Raw genomic sequence first — 15,886 nt, forward strand, 5'->3', positions numbered from 1 at the left:
TTCCAATGTAACAAGTTGTGTCGACGTAACAAGTTCTATGTTTCAATGTAACACGTTCTGTTTCTAACTAACAAGTGCTATATTTGTATGTAACATGTTTATGTTTCTATTTAACAAGTTGTTTCTATTTATCAAGTTGTGTCTATAGTAACACGTTCTATGTTTGTATGCAACAAATTCTGTTTCTAAGTAACATGTGCAATGTTTGTATGTAAAATGTGTATGTTTTTATTTAACAAGTTGTTTCTATTTAAAAAGTTGTTTCTATTTACCAAGTTGTGTCTACGTAACACGTTCTATGTTTCTATGCAACACGTTCCGTTTCTAAGTGACATGTGCTATGTTTGTATGCAACATGTTTATGTTTCTATTGAACAAGTTGTTTCTATATATCAAGTTGTATCGACGTGACACGTTATATGTTTCTATGTAACACGTTCTGTTTCTAAGTAACATGTGCTATGTTTCTATGCAACATGTTTATGTTTCTATTGAACAAGTTGTTTCTATATATCAAGTTGTATCGACGTAACATGTTATATGTTTCTATTTAACACGTTCTGTTTCTAAGTGACATGTGCTATGTTTGTATGTTACATGTTTATGGTTCCAATGTAACAAGTTGTGTCGACGTAACAAGTTCTATGTTTCAATGTAACACGTTCTGTTTCTAACTAACAAGTGCTATGTTTGTATGTAACATGTTTATGTTTCTATTTAACAAGTTGTTTCTATTTATCAAGTTGTGTCTATAGTAACACGTTCTATGTTTCTATGCAACAAATTCTGTTTCTAAGTAACATGTGCAATGTTTGTATGTAAAATGTGTATGTTTTTATTTAACAAGTTGTTTCTATTTAAGAAGTTGTTTCTATTTACCAAGTTGTGTCTACGTAACACGTTCTATGTTTCTATGCAACACGTTCCGTTTCTAAGTGACATGTGCTATGTTTGTATGCAACATGTTTATGTTTCTATTGAACAAGTTGTTTCTATATATCAAGTTGTATCGACGTAACATGTTATATGTTTCTATGTAACACGTTCTGTTTCTAAGTAACATGTGCTATGTTTCTATGCAACATGTTTGTTTCTATTTAACAAGTTGTTTCTATTTAACAAGTTGTTTCTATTTATCAAGTTGTGTCTACGTAACACGTTCTATGTTTCAATGAAACACGTTCCGTTTCTAAGTGACATGTGCTATGTTTGTATGTAACATGTTTATGGTTCCAATGTAACAAGTTGTGTCGACGTAACAAGTTCTATGTTTCAATGTAACACGTTCTGTTTCTAACTAACAAGTGCTATGTTTGTATGTAACATGTTTATGTTTCTATTTAACAAGTTGTTTCTATTTATCAAGGTGTGTCTATGTAACATGTGCTATGTTTGTATGTAACATGTTTATGTTTCTATTTAACAAGTTGTTTCTATTTATCAAGGTGTGTCTATGTAACATGTGCTATGTTTGTATGTAACATGTTTATGTTTCTATTTAACAAGTTGTTTCTATTTATCAAGTTGTGTCTACGTAACACGTTCTATGTTTCTAAGTAACATGTGCTATGTTTGTATGTAACATGTTTATGGTTCAATTTAAGGAGTTGTGTCTACGTAACACGTTCTATGTTTCTAAGTAACATCTGCTATGTTTGTATGTAACATGTTTATGGTTCAATTTAAGAAGTTGTGTCTACGTAACACGTTCTATGTTTCTAAGTAACATCTGCTATGTTTGTATGTAACATGTTTATGGTTCAATTTAAGAAGTTGTGTCTACGTAACACGTTCTATGTTTCTAAGTAACATCTGCTATGTTTGTATGTAACATGTTTATGGTTCAATGTAAGAAGTTGTGTCTACGTAACACATTCTATGATTCTAAGTAACAAGTGCTATGTTTGTATGTAACATGTTTGTGTTTCTATTCAACAAGTTGTTTCTCTTTATCAAGTTGTGTCTACGTAACACATACTATGTTTCTAAGTAACATGTGCTATGTTTGTATGTAACATGTTTATGGTTCAATGTAAGAAGTTGTGTCTACGTAACACGTTCTATGTTTCTAAGTAACATGTGCTATGTTTGTATGTAACATGTTTATGTTTCTATTTAACAAGTTGTTTCTATTTATCAAGTTGTGTCTACGTAACACGTTCTATGTTTCTAAGTAATATGTGCTATGTTTGTATGTAACATGTTTATGGTTCAATGTAAGAAGTTGTGTATACGTAACACATTCTATGTTTCTATGCATCCTTCTACTATGTTCCTACGTAACAAGTTCCATGTTTGCGTGTTCCAGGGCTTCGTAGAGTTGAACATGACAGAATTCCAGAAGTTGTCCCCAAATGTGACGGGCTTCCAGTTGGTCAACTGGTCAGATTCCACCGTCTTGAAGGTCCAGCAGGAGTGGATGGCCTTTGACCCTAAAGACGTCCCCGCGCCGCGTCGCAACCTGCGGGTACCGACCGCTGTCACAACGACGTCGTCCACTTCCTGTCGGCTGACGCATTGCTGTGCTATGATTGGTCAGTACACAGGCGCCCTGACCTACGACGGCGTCAGCGTCCTGGCGGCGGCGTTCCAGAACCTCCGGCGACAGCGCATCGACGTCTCTCGCCGCGGCAACGCCGGGGAGTGTTTGGGCAACCCCACCGCCCCCTGGGGGCAGGGCATCGACATCCAGAGAGCACTGCACCAGGTCTGGAACCGCACACACTAACAGCACCACAAATATCCCAAATATGTGTGTGTGTGTGTGTGTGTGTGTGTGTGTGTGTGTGTGTGTGTGTGTGTGTGTGTGTGCGCGCAGGTGCGTCTGGACGGGCTGACGGGCTACGTTCAGTTTGATGAGCGAGGACTTCGTACCAACGTCACGCTGACAGTCATGGAACTGGGCCCTGATGGACCCAGAAAGGTTCTGTTTGAGTCTTTTTGACACTTGGAGTGTGTGTGTGTGTTCTTGTATTTCTACCCTTCTTGAGACATCAACAAGGAAAATTAGCTTCCATATGAGGAGGTGTGAACAAGTTAGGAGATAAATCATGGTCCCAATACAGAAAACCATTGCATCTAATAGAGAATGTCTCCGGTCAACATATGAAATAACAAGTGTGTGTAAGAAATTGAAATGCGCCCCCTTTGGCCAAAATTAATAAAAATAAAAAAATGTATATAGAGACACACTGTAATAATTTGAAGTAATTAACAAAGATTAAAAACCAATTACAAACTAAAAATTACCCCAAAAAGAAATGAACTAAAAACAGTCTTATTCTCACAATGTGTCGACATTTTTCATATAAAATTGGGAACAATTTCTCATATTCTTTCTGTTTCTGTAATATTGCCAGTTTCTCAAAAAATTAAATTTTTAAATTTTTCATTTAAAATTCTGCCTTTTATCACAATGTTGCCAATGTTTTTGTTGTTCTTGTAAAATTGTGAAATTTGGAGTAAAATTATGATATTTGTCATAATTTTGCCAAGTAAAATTCTGATTATTATTATAATATTGCCAACATTTTTAAGTTTTTTTATCAAATGGTGACTTTTGTCGAGTAAAATTACGACTCTTTTCATAAAATTGCCGAAATTTTAAGATTTTTTTGTAAAATTGCGACTGCTTTTAAGTAAAATTCCAAGTTTTATTATAATATTGCACATATGTTCAGTTTTTCTGGTAAAATTTTTACTTCCGTTGAGTAAAATTACGACTTTTATCACAATACTGCCAAAAGCTTAAGTTTTTCTTGTGAAATTCCAACTCATTTTTCACAACAAGCGTTTTCATATTTGCATATTATGTATATATTATTAATGTTGTAAATACAAATCTTTATGTATCTAGAAAGGGTGGTCCTAAAGAGGTAGGCATTTTTTGGAGGTCTCAAGAAGGTAACAAAAACAAGAATGTATGTGTGCATGTTCTTGTATTTCTACCCTTCTTGAGACATCAACAAGGAAAAGTAGCTTCCATATGAGGAGGTGTGAACAAGTCAGGACATAAAGTATGGTCCCAATACAGAAAACCATTGCATCTAATAGAGAATGTCTCATTTGCACCCCTGCTGGTGAAATCTATCAAAATCAGGGTGGTCCCAAAAAGGAGGGATTTTTCAAATTGTATGTGTGTCGTTTTTAAAGGTGCTCCCCCTCTGGTCAACATATGAAATAACAAGTGTGTGTAAAAAATTGAAATGCGCCCCCTTTGGCCAAAATTAATTTAAAACAAAATATGTATCCAGAGACATACTGTAAGAACTTGAAGTAATTAATGAAGAATAAAAAACAATTACAAAAAAAAAGTTCCCCCAAAAAGAAATGAACTAAAAACTGTCTTATTCTCACAATGTGTCAACTTTTTTCCATATAAAATTGGGAACAATTGCTCATATTCTTTCTGTTTCTGTAATATTGCAAGAGTTTCTCGAGAAATTGTAATTTTTAAATTTTTCATGTAAAATTCAGACTTTTATCACAATGTTGCCAATTTTTTTTGTTGTTCTTGTAAAATTGTGAAATTTGGAGTAAAATGACGACATTCGTCATAATTTTGCCAAGTAAAATTCTGATTATTATTATAATATTGCCAACATTTTTAAGTTTTTTTATCAAATGGTGACTTTTGTCGAGTAAAATTACGACTCTTTTCATAAAATTGCCGAAATTTTAAGATTTTTTTGTAAAATTGCGACTGCTTTTAAGTAAAATTCCAAGTTTTATTATAATATTGCACAAATGTTCAGCTTTTCTGGTAAAATTTTTACTTCCGTTGAGTAAAATTACAACTTTCATCATAATACTGCCAAAAATAATTTTTTCTTGTGAAATTCCAACTCATTTTTCACAACAAGCGTTTTCATATTTGCATATTATGTATATATTATTAATGTTGTAAATACAAATCTTTATGTATCTAGAAAGGGTGGTCCTAAAGAGGTAGGCATTTTTTGGAGGTCTCAAGAAGGTAACAAAAACAAGAATGTATGTGTGCATGTTCTTGTATTTCTACCCTTCTTGAGACATCAACAAGGAAAAGTAGCTTCCATATGAGGAGGTGTGAACAAGTCAGGACATAAAGTATGGTCCCAATACAGAAAACCATTGCATCTAATAGAGAATGTCTCATTTGCACCCCTGCTGGTGAAATCTATCAAAATCAGGGTGGTCCCAAAAAGGAGGGATTTTTCAAATTGTATGTGTGTCGTTTTTAAAGGTGCTCCCCCTCTGGTCAACATATGAAATAACACGTGTGTGTAAAAAATTGAAATGCGCCCCCTTTGGCCAAAATTAATTTAAAACAAAATATGTATCCAGAGACATACTGTAAGAACTTGAAGTAAATAATGAAGAATAAAAACCAATTAAAAACAAAAAGTTCCCCCAAAAAGAAATTAACTAAAAACTGTCTTTTTCTCAAAATGTGTCAACTTTTTTCATATAAGATTGGGACAATTTCTCATATTCTGTCTGTTTCTGTAATATTGCAATATTTTCTCGTAAAACTATAGCTTTTTTATGTAAAATAATTACTTTTAATGCAAAATGGTGACTTTTGTCATATAAAACTCTGACTGTTATCACAATATTGCCATTTTTTTGTTGTTTTTCTTGTAAAATAGTGACATTTTTGGGGGGGAAATTTTGCCAAGTAAATTTCCGATTATTCTTATAATATTGCCAACCTTTTTTAAGTTTTCTTATAAAATGGTGACTTAAAAATACGACTATTTTCATAAAATTGCCGAAATGTTAAGTTTTTCTTGTAAATTTGCGATTCTTATTGAGTAAAACTCTAAGTTTTGTTCAGTTTTTCTAGTTGAGTAAAATTAGGACTTTTATTGAGTTTTTCCTGTGAAATTGTGACCTTTTTCTGGTAAAATTCCAACTCATTTTTCACAACACGCTTTTTTATATTTGCATAGTATGTATATATTATTAATGTCGTCAATAAAAAATATTTATATATCTAGAAAGGCTGGTCCTAAAGAGGTAGGCCCTTTTTTCAGGTCTTAAGAAGGTATCAAATACAAGAATGTGTGTGTGTGTGTGTGTGTGTGTGTGTGTGTGTGCGTGTGTGCGTGTGTGTGTGTGTGTGTGTGTGTGTGCGCGTGCGTGTGTGTGCGTGCCGTTGACATGGTTCTGCTCTAGCGGTCCGTTCCACTGTTCAGGTGGGCATGTGGAGCGGGAAGCGAGGCTACGTGAAGGTGGCAAAGTACAAGCCCCCCCCAGAGGAGTTCCACGGGCTCCAGAACCGCACCTACGTTGTCACCACCATCCTGGTGAGCCCCCTGAAGAACCTTACCACCAAGGGGTCCAATCTGGACCTCTTGGTGGACAGGTTCTTGTCAGGTTCAAACACTGATGACATCTATTAAACAAGACAAGAAGCAAAGAATCGAACAGAGACAGAATTCAATTTGGCTCAATCTTGTACAGTGTCTCAGCACGCTCTGGCGAAAGTTTATATGCGTCCTCCTTTATTTGGACTTTCTCTGACCACATGTCAACAGCTGCTTCCAAAGGGAGCAGCTGTTGACATGTGGTCAGAGAAACGTAGATCGGGAACATAGATCGACCGGTAACAGTTCAAAGAAGAGGTCTTAAAACAGTTCGAAAAGGGGTCGTCTGGAGGGGAGTCTGGTCCTGCTTCCTCTTCGCTTTTGTAGTTCTTGGTTCAGACAATATCTCTCTGTTGATAACAATACATGAAAGAAACAGGAACACCTTCATGTTGCTTCCCCCCTACACAGTGGAGTTTTACGAGCCTTCTTCTTGGTAGATTCAAAGACAGCTTTTGGTCTTCTCGCAGCACTGCAAAAAAAAAAAAATCCTATTTTTATGGTTAATTTACTCTAAATTTGTACTGTAATTTCAATTTTTTTTTAAATAGGTTATAAAACTGTAGAATTGAAGACATTATCTGTAACTAAACAAACCGCCTGTTATTTTAAGTAATATGCCAGTAATGACAAACTATGTATATTTCTATTTTTTTTTACAGAAAAATATCATATTAATAATACATATCATTTTCTGTTTTCTCAAATTACTTTCAAATTCCTGTAAAATTACAGTAATTAACTTTCATTTAATATGTAGCTTGTTATATAAAAGTCTATGTCCATACTAAAAATCTAACAGTTTTATATGTAGTTTTAAGGAAAAAATATTTTTTTAAATATTTCTGTGTATATTTGTATTCAAGTTGAAAAACATTTGTAGTCTGATATATAAAGGTTGGTGCTCACACTATCTATTTGACATTTTTCTCTGTAATATGACTCACATTGGTGACTGCAAGACATACTTTATCACAGCCAACAGCCATACAGGTCACACTGAGGGTGGCCGTACAAACAAATTTAACAGTGTTACAAATATGCGCCACACTGTGAAGCCACACCAAACAAGAACAACAAACACATTTCGGGAGAACATCTTCACCGTAACACAAAATAAACACAAAAGAACAAATACCCAGAATGCCAAGCAGCGCTACTCTTCTGGGCTGCACCCCCGCGACCACCAAACCCTGCCCACCTCACCCGACGCACGGAGGGGGGTCGGGGGGTGTAGCCCGGAAGAGTAGCGCTGCTTGGCATTCTGGGTATTTGTTCTTTTGTGTTTATTTTGTGTTACGGTGAAGATGTTCTCCCGAAATGTGTTTGTCATTCTTGTTTGATGTGGGTTCACAATGTGGCGCGTATTTGTAACGGTATTAAATGTGTTTGTACTGCCACTCTCAGTGTGATCTGTATGGCTGTTGATCAAGTATGTCTTTCAGCCGATATAGATTATTCTACATAGTCCTGGACAATGTGCGTCACTGTCGGCCCGCTGCATGTCTGGTAAATGTGCCACTGTGATGTTAGGTTGTCGAGGACGACAAATGTTGATTCGTCGAGGTACTCCCTCAAAATTTTTGTCCGATTGTTGTCAGGACAACTCTTCGCAAGGGTCACAGGAAGACTCTTGTGAATATTGGCAAGTATTTTGTCAGGTTGGTGTAGCCATTCCAAGAAGGTGGATCCATCCATCCATCCATTTTCTACCGCTTATTCCCTTTTGGGGTCGCGGGGGGCGCTGGCGCCTATCTCAGCTACAATCGGGCAGAAGGCGGGGTACACCCTGGACAAGTCGCAGGTGGATCCACTTTTCAAATATCTTCTACATTTTGGGACCCCTGATCTTAATAATTCAGAAAATATCTGTAAAATAATGGTGTTTTTCTGTGGAACTGCCAGCATTGTCACTTCATTAAAGTTGGTTGATCGTAATAAATTGGAAAAACTCTGTAGAAAAAAGGTATTTTTCTGCAAAACTGTTTGCATCGTCACTTTATTAAAGGTGGTTGATCTTAAGAATTTAGTAAAAATCTGTAAAATTTTTCCGCAAAACGTTTAATGAAAATTTCTGTAAATATAATGTTTTTGATCATTATTTGGTTTACAGTGTTTTACTTAAATTTTATGGTTTTCGTTTGGCAGCCGTAGCTGCCAGTAGATTACCGTTTTTTCACAGAATTTTTTTTTACAGTGTGGGAACTCATTTCAACACAAAGTTTTTGCGATAACTTAGAAACAATTATTCCAACCATTCTTCAGCAAAGATTATGGAGATGTGCCGGTAAAAAATAAAAGAGCCGTGGCCCGTCCCCCAGGAGGCGCCGTACATGATGCTGAAGAAGAACCACGAGCAGCTGGTGGGAAACGACAGGTACGAAGGCTACTGCGCCGAGCTGGCGGCAGAGATCGCCAAGCACGTGGGCTTCGTTTACCGGCTGGAGCTGGTGGGCGACGGCAAGTACGGCGCCAGAGACGCGGACACCAAGATGTGGAACGGCATGGTGGGAGAACTGTTCTACGGGGTGAGTCATGACGCCATTGCCTTTTAGCGTCACGCGCTAACAACCGTTCCATCCCGGCCTGTGTCCTGCAGAAGGCGGACGTGGCGGTCGCCCCGCTGACCATCACACTGGTCCGTGAGCAGGTGATCGACTTCACGAAGCCCTTCATGTCCTTGGGCATCTCCATCATGATCAAGAAGCCCACCAAGTCCAAGCCCAGCGTCTTCTCCTTCTTGGACCCGCTGGCCTACGAGATCTGGATGTGCATCGTCTTCGCCTACATCGGCGTCAGCGTGGTGCTCTTCCTGGTGAGGCTCCACCCCCCCCCCCCCCCCCCTGCACCTTTCCGATCCTTAAGGAAAGCCACTGAACCGGTGTGAATACGTCAGGTGAGTCGCTTCAGTCCTTACGAGTGGAAGAAGGAAGATGAAGAAGACGATGAAGATCTGCACTCGTGTGCGGCCGCTTCTCAACAAGCTCCGCCCACTTCTTCCTCCACAGGTAACCCGTCAGTGTCAGCGTGGTGTAAGCCTGTTTGCCCCCACGTGACATTGCTTCCTCTCTTGACTTCCTGTCAGGGTACCAGCTTTCTTTGGTTCCGACCCAGGACCAGAACCAGAATCAGCAGAAAGACAAAGAAAGTCCCGAACACTCCAACGACTTTGGCATCTTTAACTCCTTGTGGTTTTCCTTGGGAGCCTTCATGCAGCAAGGATGTGACATCTCGCCCAGGTACGCTCAGGCGATGTCCCGTCACCTGACCTCAGGCGTCAGTCCTCCGCATGTGGCCCGCCAACAGGTCCCTGTCGGGTCGCATCGTGGGCGGAGTCTGGTGGTTCTTCACCCTCATCATCATCTCGTCGTACACGGCGAACCTGGCCGCCTTCCTCACCGTGGAGAGGATGGTGTCGCCCATCGAGGGCGCCGAGGACCTGGCCAAGCAGACCGAGATCGCCTACGGGACTTTGGACGGCGGCTCCACCAAAGAGTTCTTCAGGGTGAGGCCGTGTTTGTTTCATAGAGGTACTGAAAAAAGTCCATTTCCATCCATAATTCGCATTTACCGTATTTTCCGGACCATAAGGCACAATGCCGATCAGCGGGTCTAGTCAGGTCTATTTTCAAACAAAAGGCGCACTGGATTATAGGGCGCATTAAAGGGGGTCATACTATTATTATTTCTTTTCTTAATGTAAAATACTTCCTTGTGGTCTACAAAACATGTAATGGTAGTTCTTTTGTCAAAATGTTGCGCAGGTGATGTTTTACAGGTCATCTTCAAGCCGCTTCCTCACAGTCACTTGAGGATGCGCCGTTTTGTGGGCGGTCTTATTTATGTGGCTCACCTTCGGCAGCGTCTTCTCCCTGTCATCTTTGTGTCAGGTTCAAACACTGGTGACATCTATTAATCAGACAAGAAGCAAGGAATCAAGCAGACACAAATAGGGCTCATGAGGAGAACGCGGGCACTGCACACTTAGTCACAGTCTCGCCCTACGCTCTAAGGTCCAGTTGCCGCGTTCTCCTTTTTATTCAGAGTTCCATAGTCAACATCACTGAAGCTGCCTCTAAAAGGAGTGGTCACATATATTATGCAAAGCAGGACCAGGACGCATAGTACGTGACGGGATGTGATTTTGCCTTGTCGCCGAGTTCGTCCGCGTGTTGTCGACTTATCTTCGTTGAGATCCTTGAAGTCTCTGTCTCGTCTGCGTGCTGTCATCCCATCCATGCCGAAGTCTCCGAAGTCCTTGGCTGCCAGTAAGCCAAAACTATGATAACATCATGTGGCCGAGGCCACCGCTCAGACAAGAAGGTTTGTCCTTGCATAGATTATCAATCAATCAATCAATCAATGTTTACTTATATAGCCCTAAATCACTAGTGTCTCAAAGGGCTGCACAAACCACTACGACATCCTCGGTAGGCCCACATAAGGGCAAGGAAAACTCACACCCAGTGGGACGTCGGTGACAATGATGACTATGAGAACCTTGGAGAGGAGGAAAGCAATGGATGTCGAGCGGGTCTAACATGATACTGTGAAAGTTCAATCCATAATGGATCCAACACAGTCGCAAGAGTCCAGTCCAAAGCGGATCCAACACAGCAGCGAGAGTCCCGTTCACAGCGGAGCCAGCAGGAAACCATCCCAAGCGGAGGCGGATCAGCAGCGCAGAGATGTCCCCAGCCGATACACAGGCGAGCAGTACATGGCCACCGGATCGGACCGGACCCCCTCCACAAGGGAGAGTGGGACATAGGAGAAAAAGAAAAGAAACGGCAGATCAACTGGTCTAAAAAGGGAGTCTATTTAAAGGCTAGAGTATACAAATGAGTTTTAAGGTGAGACTTAAATGCTTCTACTGAGGTAGCATCTCGAACTGTTACCGGGAGGGCATTCCAGAGTACTGGAGCCCGAAATGAAAACGCTCTATGGCCCGCAGACTTTTTTTGGGCTTTGGGAATCACTAATAAGCCGGAGTCCTTTGAACGCAGATTTCTTGCCGGGACATATGGTACAATACAATCGGCAAGATAGGCTGGAGCTAGACCGTGTAGTATTTTATACGTAAGTAGTAAAACCTTAAAGTCACATCTTAATTGCACAGGAAGCCAGTGCAGGTGAGCCAGTACAGGTGTATCGGATCAAACTTTCTTGTTCTTGTCAAAAGTCTAGCAGCCGCATTTTGTACCAACTGTAATCTTTTAATGCTAGACATGGGGAGACACGAAAATAATACGTTACAGTAGTCGAGACGAGACGTAACAAAGATTAGAAAAAAAGTCTAACTTGAGCACAATAGCTAATAACTAAAGCAACAGACTCTAAGCATTCTAAAGTTAGTGTGATAATATATACTTAATTATTCTAACACTTTGTTGTAGCGGTGTACCGTGCAAGAATGGGAGTGGAAGAAGTGTCAAAATATGGAGCTAACCGCTTTATGACATTCAAACTTTACTTGAATCAATAGCGGATCAGTATCTTCTTATCCGTGGCTCAACTAGTGCCTCCCCAGGGAGGCGTTCGGGTGGCATCCTGACCAGATGCCCGAACCACCCCATCTGGCTCCTCTCTGGAGGAGCAGCGGCTTTTCTCTCAGCTCTTCCCAAATGATAGAGCTTCTCAGCTTATCTCTAAGGCTTGTACCCGAGATCTTGTCCTTTCAGTCACGACCCCAATTCATGACCGTAGGTGAGGATGGGAACGTATATTGACCGGTAAATTGAGAGCTTTGCCTTCCGGTTTGGCTCCTTCTTCACCACAATGGATCACTACAGGATCTGCATCACTGCAGACACCACACCGATCAACCTGTCGATCTCACGGACCACTCTCCCCTCACTTTTGAACAAGACTCCGAGGTACTTGAAATCTTCCACTTGGGGCAAGATCTCTGTCATGTTTTGTGGTCACGTTCTCTTGGGTTTCTGTTGGATGGCAGCGTATGTTGTTCCAAAACCTGTATGTATCTTTCAGCATTAATGGTGCCTTCACAGATGTGTAAGTTACCCATGCCTTGGGCACTAATGCACCCCCGAACCATCACAGACGCTGGCTTTTAAACTTTGTGTCGATAACAGTCTGGATGGTCCGCTTCCCCTTTGGTCCGGATGACACAATGTCAAATATTTCCAAAAACTATTTGAAATGTGGACTCGTCAGACCACAGAACACTTTTCCACTTTGCATCAGTCCATCTTAGATGATCTCCGGCCCAGAGAAGCCGGCGGCGTTTCTGGATGTTGTTGATAAATGGCTTTCGCTTTGCATAGTAGAGCTTTAACTTGCACTTACAGATGTAGCGACAAACTCTATTTAGTGATAGTGGTTTTCTGAAGTGTTCCTGAGCCCATGTGGTGATATCCTTTAGAGATTGATGTCGAAGGTCACGGCCATTCAATGTTGGTTTCCGGCCATGCCGCTTACGTAGAGTGATATCTCCAGATTCTCTGAACCTTTTGATGATATTATGGAGCGTAGATGTTGAAATCCTTAAATTTCTTGCAAATGCACTTTGAGAAACGTTGTTCTTAAACTGTTTGACTATTTTCTCATACAGTTGTGAACAAAGGGGTGTACCTCGCCCCATCCTTTCTTGGGAAGCTGTTTTTATGCCCAATCATGGCACCCACCTGTTCCCAATTTGCCTGCACACCTGTGGGATGTTCCAAATAAGTGTTTGATGAGCATTCCTCAACTTTATCAGCCACCTTTCCCAACTTCTTTGTCACGTGTTGCTGGCATCAAATTCAAAAGTTAATGATTATTTGCACAAAAAAAAAGGTTTATCAGTTTGAACATCAAATATGTTGTCTTTGTAGCATATTCAACTGAATATGGCTTGAAAATTATTTGCAAATCATTGTATTCCCTTTATATTTACATTTTGACACAATTTCCCAACTCATATGGAAACGGGTTTTGTAGAACCGATTGTGAAGCGGGTTCTCTCCCCCTCCAAGGACGGTGTGTTGTTGTAAGATTCCCATCCCTATTGTTTTGTCTCCCCAGAGGTCAAAGATCGCCGTGTTCGAGAAAATGTGGTCGTACATGCGCGGCACCGACCCGTCGGTCTTTGTCAAGAACACCAACGAGGGCGTGAGCCGCGTGCGCAAGTCCAAGGGGAAGTACGCCTACCTGCTGGAGTCGTCCATGAACGAGTACATCGAGCAGCGCAAGCCGTGCGACACCATGAAAGTGGGCGGGAACCTGGACTCCAAGGGCTACGGCGTGGCCACGCCCAAAGGATCGCCGCTCAGGTACTCGCCGCGCGTGTGTGTGTGTGTGTGTGTGTGTCTGTCTCATGTGTGTCTCTCTCTCTTCTGTCTGTCGTCAACGTCTCCGTCCCCGCAGTGCGTCCGTCCCCTCGTCTGTGTGTCCACCCATCACGGCTGCTGACAGCTGACACCTTCACACGTCCTTGGTCAGTGACGCCATTGCACACATAGCAACACACGCATGTCACGGTCGCCTAGCAACCATCACGCCCCATAAAGAGGCTTTTAATATTGGCGTTTTTTGGGGTTTTTTAATTTCACTTCCTGGCTTTTTCCTCAGTCTCCCGACGAGGGGCCATTGTTCGCGCACGTGCACGCCAGAGTCAGCGTTTTTTTGCAGGCAGCCATTTTTGGCTCCAGTTGCTAAGCAACAAGCACGTCTCTCACCGGTCTTTTCATCCACAACAAAAGAACTGTGCAGGGGCGGAGCCTAGTGGCCAGAGGCAGCACTCTCACACTGAAGAGATGGATCACAGAACTGACACACACACACACACACACACACACACACACACACACACACACACACACACACACTTGTATTTCTTACCTTCTTGAGAGCTCCGAAAAATGTCTACCTCTTCAGGACCACCCGTTCTAGATATATAAAGATTTGCATTTGCAATATTAAAGGCCTACTGAAAGCCACTACTAGCGACCACGCAGTCTGATAGTTTATATATCAATGATGAAATATTAACATTGCAACACATGCCGATACGGCCTTTTTAGTTGACTAAATTTCAATTTAAAATTTCGCACGGAAGCATCATGCTACAACGACGCGGTACGATGACGTCACGCATTGTAGAGGACATTTTGTTCCGGCACCGTTCACAGCTATAAGTCGTCTCTTTTCATCCCATAATTATACAGTATTCTGGACACCTGTGTTGCTGAATCTTTTGCAATTTGTTCAATTAATAATGGAGACGTCAAAGAAGAACGCTGTAGGTGGGAAGCGGTGTGTTGCGGCCGCCTTTAGCAACACAAACACAGCCGGTGTTTCCTTGTTTACATTCCCGATAGATGACGGTGAAGCTTTACTATGGAACAGAGCGGTCAAGCAAAAATGGTTCCCTACCACATGTCAACCGGCAGGTTTCGGTGAGGAAATGGTGGTAATAAGTCGGCTTTTACCGTAGACATGAGCTTAGAGCTTGCGTCGTTCCTCCTGCACCTGTGAAAGAGGCAGCTGCAGACTTTCTTGCCTCCTCCCACCGGCCGCCCCCAACCGTCGGATCCTTCCACCGTTGAGGAGGGGAAAAAAAAAAATCTCAGCCCAGCCCCACCGACTGCCTTCGCCTCGTCGAGAAACGTTGCTTCCCTCAGAGACACTGGCGGTCACCACACCCCTCCGACTTTCAGGTTGTACATGTATGACCATATAATCTCACTAAAACACTAGTAACACAATAAGCAGATTAGGGATGTTCCAGAATTACCCTAGTAAATGTGTCTAATAACATTTGAATCGCTCCGCCATCTAGTTTTTTTTTCTTTTTTTTTTCTAGTCCTTCACTCTAACTTTCCTCATCCATGAATCTTTCATCCTCGCTCAAATTAATGGGGAAATCGTCGCTTTCTCAGTCCGAATCACTCTCGTTGCTGGTGGCCATGATTGTAAACAATGTTCCGATGTGAGGAGCTCCACAACCCGTGACGTCACGCACACATCGTCTGCTACTTCCGGTACAGGCAAGGCTTTTTTATTATCGACCAAAAGTTGCGAACTTTATCGTGGATGTTCTCTACTAAATCCTTTCAGCAGAAATATGGCAAAATGATCAAGTATGACACATAGAATGGACCTGCTATCCCCGTTTAAATAAGAACATATTATTTCAGTAGGCCTTTAATAATATATACATACTATGCAAATATAAAAAAAGATAAGCTTTCAGTTTGTTTGTTTGTTTTTTTTGTTTGTAATTGTTTTTTAATCTTCATTATTTACTTTAAGTTATTGCAGTAGGTCTCTATTAACAGATTTCTTTTTGATTATTATTAATTTTGACCAAAGGGGGCGCATTTCAATTTTTTACACACACTTGTTAGTACATATGTTGGGCAAAGTGGGAGCATTTTAGATTTTTACACACACTTGTTATTTCATATGTTGACCAGTGGGGGAGCACTTTTAAAACCAACACACACTGAATTTCAAAAATTCCTCCTTTTTGGAACCAGCCTAATTTTGATATACCGTATATTACCAAATAGTAGCCCGGGGCGTTTATTTCA

At 41.0% G+C, this 15,886-nt stretch overlaps 1 protein-coding gene across 1 annotated transcript in view; it reads left to right on the forward strand.

The window, feature by feature from the left end:
* The window catches only part of LOC133551905 (glutamate receptor 1-like), a 65,718-nt gene that overhangs the window by 39,091 nt on the left and 10,741 nt on the right, over positions 1-15,886 (forward strand). Inside the window, exons 7-16 of the mRNA XM_061899099.1 lie at positions 2,309-2,467; positions 2,540-2,707; positions 2,819-2,923; positions 6,180-6,290; positions 8,672-8,878; positions 8,950-9,165; positions 9,247-9,358; positions 9,436-9,589; positions 9,657-9,855; positions 13,377-13,624. Coding sequence (XP_061755083.1) covers positions 2,309-2,467; positions 2,540-2,707; positions 2,819-2,923; positions 6,180-6,290; positions 8,672-8,878; positions 8,950-9,165; positions 9,247-9,358; positions 9,436-9,589; positions 9,657-9,855; positions 13,377-13,624 — 1,679 coding nt within the window. The remainder of the gene's footprint in view (positions 1-2,308; positions 2,468-2,539; positions 2,708-2,818; positions 2,924-6,179; positions 6,291-8,671; positions 8,879-8,949; positions 9,166-9,246; positions 9,359-9,435; positions 9,590-9,656; positions 9,856-13,376; positions 13,625-15,886) is intronic.

Source organism: Nerophis ophidion, linkage group LG04 (assembly GCF_033978795.1).
Source record: "Nerophis ophidion isolate RoL-2023_Sa linkage group LG04, RoL_Noph_v1.0, whole genome shotgun sequence".
Lineage (NCBI taxonomy): Eukaryota > Metazoa > Chordata > Actinopteri > Syngnathiformes > Syngnathidae > Nerophis > Nerophis ophidion.